Genomic DNA, 7,912 nt, shown 5'->3' with positions numbered 1-7,912 from the left:
CCTGTCAATAATCTTTAAAAGTTGTCGGGTTTTGTTCAAGTGACCACCCTCTTTCGATCCCCCACCTCCACCCGCTTGAAAATAATTATTTTATTGAATTTTATTTGAATTATAGTGTATAAAAATTGTCAAAATAATCAACTTTTAACCCCCATTCTTTCGATCCCCCCTACCCCCTACTCCCATAACTTTTTATGGGGGTGCGACCGCCACGAACTTTTTATGGTACAGTAGTAGGGGAGACCTCCTCTTTCGATCCCACCCACCCCCAACCCCCGAAGTGGGGGCCATCATCTAGCCCTTTACCCGTAATATTATTCAATTGACACCTAACGGTAGTTATTACCAAATTATTATTAACGTTTTATTGTGATGAAACATGTTTTAATAATTCCCAAACCCCTGTGGATCAACAGACTCCAAATTCTGTACAAACGTTTCTTATACAACGCAACCAAACACTGCGAAAGGATTTTTTAAAAATTCAACCCCTAAAGCTGCGAACAAGGGGTTTCAAAGTTTCATGTATCGAATTAAAGCATAACTCAAATGACTTATAGTCAGGAACCTTGATACGTTGCACAAACGTTTATTATACAACTGTATCATCAATTATAAAATGACTTTTGAAAATACAACTCCTAAAGATATGAAAATGGTGTTAATTAATGAATTTAATTGATCTAATCTTCGAGTTATTCCACCGAATAGTTCTGCTTTCACCAATCGAAGATCTGTTACATCTTTTATTACTGTTTAGAATTAACTAAAGCTGTCAAATTTCTATTTACGTCGTTCAGTCAACTTCAAAGGATATGTTAACAGAAAGCACTTAAAAGCATTTCTTGCAACATTTAAAATGTAACATTGCACACCTTTAATAATACCACACAGTACACACGTTTATGAACGTATACTAATTGCCGTAAAATCGGGTGATCTATATTAGTAAATCGTATGCGAGGCAATTTAAAAGAAATCCAATTCAAACAAGAAGAAATGAAGATACGATGAAAATATACAAAACCGAATCTAAGACCTTTTGAAATCCAAACCACGAATTCCATTAATCATTCCCTTTGAAACTCGATCACCTTTTTACTTAATCCATTAATTTTACATTTAACCCGACTTACGCTTATCTGGGGTAACTTTGAAATTGAAAAATTCGCTCATGAACTTTAAATACTTTTTGTTATCCTCAAAAGAATTTTAAAAAGTTAAAGTACGGGCGGTACTTATTCATTGAAATAACTAAGCCAAATACGATAAAAACCATCAAAAATATGGCATCAAAATTAGAAAGGGACTATTTCTTTTGAAAAATATTCTCAACCACAAAATTAAGATTTTTATTAAGATAATCGACGACCACATAAAGCTAATATCCCATTTCTTCGGGTACAGTATTTTCTTTTCAGAAAAAAGCCTTATGTCCTTTTCTGTACCCCTAAAAATGCGTGTACAAAATTTCATAATGATCGTTTGAGTATTTAAAGAGTGAAATGGTAGCAAACAAACAAACATATTATTCACATTCGCATTTATAATATTAGTGAAGATTACGCACCACAGGCGGAAAATGGTAGAATCTACATATTGGTCCTACTGGTCCTACCCGTACTTGTCCGTCTTAATCAATAAATAAACGGTTCCTTTAAAGTGGTTTAGCCGAATTAATATTCCCAGGAGTTCTTTGAGTTAAAGGGTATGACACCATACGCCCATGGTGGTGTACCAGATTTGCTACAATATTTTGAAAATTGATGCTTACAATTATGTTTCATTTGAACGCTTGGATTTAGATTATTTCGGGTTCATTTGGGAATGTCTCATTCATGGGATTCTCCAGATTTTGTAGCAAAATTACGTTTTCGCACATTTCAGTAGGTATTTGCGGTGTCCAAAATTATATAACCCAATGATTAACAAAAAAAACGTTTTTATAACTAAAATTATCAAAAAGCTCTCTAGCTACCATTCTAGCTGTTGGTACGTAAATTCCATCAGCTAAAACTGACCGTATGTTAGTATAAATTCACCCTTTTGACTACAAAATATTAATAGGATCACGGTCATAATCCCATAATATTTTAGCACGTCTAGTACCCACAAAAACTACCCTTAACTTATATTACACTTATATTATCAGAATTTTAGGAATTTAAATTAAATATAAATTAGTTTATTTTATGAACTTTCAAATAGTTGTTGATTTTACTCTTCAATGCTCGATCGCACTACTTTAAATCAACCCTTTTCAGCATATTGTCATTTATATTTGTGAATATTCTGTTGAAAAACAAATATAAGACAACAGCAAAAAATATACAGTTCAATTTTTTACGGCCCAGTGTAAACAATGTCTTTCAACCAAGTATCTATTTTAAAGAAGTCCAGATTAAACATTTAAATCTCACTAAAGTGTGGATGTGAGTTTTTCAGATCAGGCAGGAGCATTTTGTCAAATGAATAGAAGGAGCGTTAAGTTGTACGTATAAAATAAGAGTTAAATGATTATTTGTATTGGCATTCAATACAGGCTATTCCAGAACGCGGTTTCGGCTCGGAAAGTTTTTATAATATGGTTTAACACCAATGTTCGTCGAACTTTTTTATGTCATGCCAATGTCGAAGTCGTAAAAATAATGGCGATGTTATTTAAACAAAAAGAATGCGGTATGGGACATATTGCAGACTAGAAAATAGAAACTGACGAAACCAAGCATGAGAAAAATCTATTTGAATTTTGTGTAACGTTTAACATCATATAATGAGGTCTAATTGTATTTTTCAAATCCTAAAGGTGAAGTCTTTTGAAGCAGGTTGTTAAAAACAATTATGAAGTGAACTTGTTAAAAAAAAACTAATCTACAAATTTTCTTATTTTGATTTAACTTAAACAATTTGTATAGACATATTTTTCCCTGAACAGATTATCCAATCGTAGAATTCTTATCATTAGATAAAATACATTAGTCGGACTAAACAGGGTTTCTAAAAATTTGATGACCCCCTCCCCCCAGGACCAAAGGATTGACAAACTACCCCCTAAACCTGGTACTAAGTCGAATATCAACCGCGCAATACTAATACGTATTAACATATGATAATGATAAAGAAATTTAATGGTTAAATTTAGATTTAGATGGTTAAAATCTATATTTATACCAAATTAATCTGGAAAATTGATTGTTAATGAAATTTTACTCATGTTTATTATTTGCTACTTGCTTTTTCTAACTTCACCAATAAACAGTACCTAGGAAAGTATTGACAGAACAGTACTGTATGAAAATAAATAAAAGTAAAACAAAATTACTGGTATGCAAGGGAAGGAAAAGTAGGGAAAGAACGAATATAAAGATAGGAGACGAAAAATTAGAAGTGGCTGATTTTGGGTATCTAGATATAAGGGAAATCCGAAGATTAGCTCAGGATAGGAAAGAGTGGAGATGCGTGTCCAACCAGTCTTAGGACTGACAACCTTATGATGATGAAGAAAAATCGTACTTTCGGGCATGAATAAAAATTGTATAGGTACGAGTCTCCAGAAAAAAGTACGGCACCCTCTTGGTGCGTAACATACTAATCGGGCTTTGATACCCATGGCTTTAGAATACCCCCCCTAGGCTGTTGCTCGATTGGAATTGTCTTACCAATGTTTTTCCACGGGGATTCTCTAAAACACGTTACAATGACATCTCCAACTGAGAGAAAATTTAATAAGGAGGAAGATTCTAAGACAACAAATACATTGCAGGGTTCAGAAAATAAATTCCTAACAGAAAACCCCGTAAAATCCCAAACTACTGCAGTGAACTGGTAGTTATCATCATACTCTACCAGAGAATGTCATATTGGTTGCAGAAACTGGTTCTATGTTCGGAAATGGGGTTTGTGGAATTTTGGATAGTACCTAGTTTTTCGCCAAGTTCCAAATAATATTGCATCAGAAAAATATGCACCGTAGAGTAAATATTATGCATTTCGCTAAATAATAGTTTGAACTGCCAAAATGACAAATAAACGTTAAACTTTGTCAGAAGTAACATGCAGACCATTTTTACGTTTGCTGAATCTAGAGATGAAAAAATTAACTTGTCTTAGGACACACGCGTGTGGAAGGGCTCATGTGGGAGCCTGTCGTCATTGGTATCGTCGTCGAAGTGTCCGGGGCTCTCGGGCAGCGTGCCAGTGGCCGCCATCTCCTGCAGGTGCTACCGAAGTTATAAAAACCCGGACATTCGACGTGGGGCGTCCGTGAGTTCTGTCTGTCTTTTGGTTCGATGGGGCCCACTTGCTGCAGCCCCGAGTAGTGTCAAAATACCCGAATTCTACGTAAACACGACGTAATTTTACTGTGAACGTACCGATAATACAATAGTGATATTACAGGAAGAAAACTGGGACCAGACGAAAGTTGTTTGTTGTTTTTTCGTTATACTTTGTGATTTAAAGGGTAAGTTTGGTGGATAAATAAGTGAACATATTTTGTTCTAGTTCTAGTGGTGCGTTCTTTTAATAACTTATAACTAGTACCTTTGTCATTCCGTTATCCTTTTCAATACCTAAAGGACATTTCTAGTTCGTGCTTGTTCGGGTAGATATAACTTGTGTGATACTACTGAAAGCTCACGTAACTGTGATGCTAACTAACTAACCCATCCAAACCTTACTATTTAAGACTGGTTGGATACGAACCTTCACTCCTTATCCTGAGCTAATCTTCACATTTCCCATCTCACATTCTTAACTATTGCGAACTGATATACAAATTGAGAAATNAGCGACAGCAATTTGTTACTGGCTGCTAGGTATAACAAAAAATATGTTTTTAGAAACAAAAAATTAAATACTTTATTTTTATGCCGAGTACTTTTTTTTAACCTTTTAGCGGAGAAATACTTCATGTAAAGCCTGAAAAGGTGGCAACCCTAGACACATCCAGCATCGGAGATATGGAAGGACCTATGAAGAAACTAGCCATTCGTTTCAGCGAAACGTTAGGAAGCAATTCCAACCGACGACGAGGTTAACAAAACTTTATTTTGACAAAAACTGACCTGAGAGATGTTTAACGGTTTATTACGCGATGACTCAACAACCAAATATGGCGGTCGGGAAGATGGCGGATCTTCGCCATCTAATTGCTACAAAAGTTCCGATTTTTTCGCTTCATACTATTTTATTAATGCAAAAGAATATTATATGTACGTTACTTACAATGTGCGCTAAAGATGCCCTTATCAAATTAACTTTATTTTTAAAGCCTGAAACTGCAGAGAAAAGCTCGTTGCTGAGGTATTTTCTACTCTGTTTGAATTTGTTGGTGGCATAAATATGACCCATTCTAATAAAAATGTACCCTGTACAATAAGAGTCCCATCCCGCGTTATGAAACTGGTCGTATTTTTCTAAAGGCACTCTTGGCTGTATAAGGGGAGAATTGGCGGCCAAATGGCGTCCTTCACCCCCTTTGAAATAGTTGTACAAATGAGAAAGTGTGTTCTGTTGCCATCTTTTGCTGTTGGGTATGTGTTTTTTTAAAATGCTAAAACTCAAACATTTAGTGTCATAAACCGCGGGAAATAATTCGTTCACAAGACGTTTGAATTTTTCGTAAGATGTTGGAAGTGGATTTTCCAAATTGTGAATCAGTAACATTAAATCGGTCAGCAAATTATGACCAACGATTGGCTTTTTAAGGGTCACTAAAAGTCGGAAGAGTCTCGTAATACCCAGAATGTCCAAAATTATATTTTTATCTAAATCGTTCTCTTTTATTAACAGAGCCAGTTCCTCTTTTGAAACTTTCTTTACTGTAAATTGTCCTTTATCCTCAAACGTCCACAAACTATCCTTAAATCGTTCTCGCAAATGTTTATGAGCAGTGTATAAAATGTCTGGATTATAAACGTATTTCTGGAGTTGGGGAAGGACTTGTACATCTCCATCTTTAGCTGAAAATATCCAACTGGCTACAATTCGTCCTTGTTCGTCTAACACATTCTCAATTTCCGAACTTTGATACGGATTGAGAGCAAATGTTTTGTTTTTCAAATCTTCCACCAAAGTTTGTTCCTGTGTCCGATTTATATAGGGAACACCTTCGTATATTAACTAAAAGAAAATGTAGATGGCGTAGCATGACCTCCAGTAGTGCTAATTCAATAATTTCAAATACCTTGTTGAAGTCAAAACTGTTATCACATAGAAATTGTAACGAGGACGACTGGCATACGAATCTTTTGTCGTATAAGGAGAAGGTTCGAGGAAATAAGAAAATTGTGAAAATATCCGCAGTGTACGAACAATTTACCGAGTCAAAGGTGAAGCATGTGATCCCTAATTGAACAGGAATCAACTGTTCGCAATTTTTCCGAAGTTTCTCGTAACGCTCTGGAGTGGTATCAAATAAGCTAAAACAATATTATCCAGATATAAGAGACGATTACGAATAAATTTAAAAACCAACCTTGTCTGTAACTTATCTGAAACACTTAAGCCACTAAATTCAGTATCTATGGAAATAAATCGACACTCCTCAACAGCTTTCACTAAACGAGGATATTCGTCCTTAAAATTTTTAATCGTCAACTCGGTCATTACGCGAATTTTTATAACAGAAAACAACGATTGATCGGTATAATAAATTATTACACCAGTTATTTGGAGGTTATGTTGATGTGTTTGTAACTGAAATTAATCGAAAATAAGAAACAAAAAGTATAGCTGGAGATGCCGGGGATCGAACCCGGGGCCTTTCACATGCAAAGCGAACGCTCTACCACTGAGCTACATCCCCACACATATAGATGTATTGGGTCGAATGTGGTAGAATAAGAAGAACATTCGCTTATAGTAAAATCAAATTTGTTGTTAAAAAAAAAATACAAAAATGACTTAAGTATCAAGAGAACTATTGCTAGAAGACGCAAAACGCGGAATACTTCTCTGCAGCACCAGCACTCACCCCCCAAATATACCCTAACAACGCTACAAATAATGACACCAAATCTAGTTTTGGATTTATGACCAAATATATTTTCTTAATTTTGTTCTCACACTTTCTGTTGTATACCGAACACCTCTCAAAGCACAAAAAAGTGATTCTTAATAATCTGAGGTATATACACCCCAGAGCTGCGACGCAGTTGTCTAAAATTCCGGTCTAAGCTACCACTAGAACCTATCTTTAGATCATTTAATAAATTAGGATCTAATAAGGGTATCAGTCGGCATCTCTAATTCAAAATTCCCTCTAAAAAGTCAAACTTTCATTAAAGTCGCATTTTTTTGAACAATTGATTAGAATCAGATATTTCACCAGTTTGCACAAACTCAAGAATCCTTTTTTGAACGAATTATGTTTTAGATAACATAAAAACGCAAACAAAAATCACGTCATACTTGAAGCCGTCCTAGCTACCTTTTCTGTATCATATTTCTACAGCTACACCCAATAGATTTCAGGACGGATTATCAACGTTATCTATTTACTTTTGTAGACGTTTACAGGGTCGAAATATCAACCAGCTCGGAAACCAGAATCCGTTATCAACACCAACAACTGAAACCCTACAAACTACACCCTCAATAAAAACAGAAAAGCTATACAAATAATGTTCTGAATCTACTATTCTAGGTTCATTTTCTCTAGTTTCGTTCCAATATTTGTTAGTTCATGTCATCTTTAACAACGGTGAATCTAGAAACAATTCTTATTAATCATCATCATCATCATCGTAGGGTCGTCAGTCCTAAGACTGGTTGGACACGTACCTCCACTCTTTAGTATCCTGTTCTAAACTTCGCATTTCCCTAAAACTAGAACAGCCCACATCCTTAACTATTTGCGAACAGTAATCTAATCTAGGTCTACCTCTACCCCTCCTAACTCCTGTTTCTG

The 7,912-nt window shown here is 35.2% G+C and overlaps 2 protein-coding genes and 1 non-coding gene across 6 annotated transcripts in view; 1 reads left to right on the top strand and 2 right to left on the bottom strand.

Annotated features, from left to right (window-relative positions):
- LOC108741733 (pre-piRNA 3'-exonuclease trimmer-like) overlaps window positions 1-6,819 on the bottom strand; it is a 13,207-nt gene extending 6,388 nt beyond the window's left edge. Inside the window, exons 1-4 of the mRNA XM_018476636.1 lie at window positions 6,479-6,819; window positions 6,188-6,422; window positions 5,227-6,123; window positions 5,067-5,153 (exon numbers count right to left, since the gene is read on the bottom strand). Of these exons, the coding sequence (XP_018332138.1) occupies window positions 5,067-5,153; window positions 5,227-6,123; window positions 6,188-6,422; window positions 6,479-6,609 (1,350 nt within the window). The 5' untranslated portion in view covers window positions 6,610-6,819. The remainder of the gene's footprint in view (window positions 1-5,066; window positions 5,154-5,226; window positions 6,124-6,187; window positions 6,423-6,478) is intronic.
- The window catches only part of LOC108741732 (calcium-transporting ATPase sarcoplasmic/endoplasmic reticulum type), a 28,692-nt gene continuing 25,019 nt past the window's right edge, over window positions 4,240-7,912 (top strand). For 3 of the 4 annotated variants that reach the window (XM_018476634.1, XM_018476635.1, XM_018476633.1), the window contains exon 1: window positions 4,240-4,462. The gene's annotated coding sequence lies outside the window, so the exon portion shown is untranslated. The remainder of the gene's footprint in view (window positions 4,463-7,912) is intronic. The other variant, XM_018476631.1, reaches the window with a different exon arrangement.
- Trnaa-ugc lies at window positions 6,737-6,808 on the bottom strand. Its single transcript has one exon. It is a non-coding gene; the product is annotated as a tRNA-Ala (tRNA).

The sequence above is a fragment of the Agrilus planipennis genome, unplaced genomic scaffold, assembly GCF_000699045.2.
Source record: "Agrilus planipennis isolate EAB-ADULT unplaced genomic scaffold, Apla_2.0 scaffold7, whole genome shotgun sequence".
Taxonomy (NCBI): domain Eukaryota; kingdom Metazoa; phylum Arthropoda; class Insecta; order Coleoptera; family Buprestidae; genus Agrilus; species Agrilus planipennis.
Note: the sequence above shows the minus strand (reverse complement) of the source record. Positions and strands in the feature narration are given on the sequence as shown.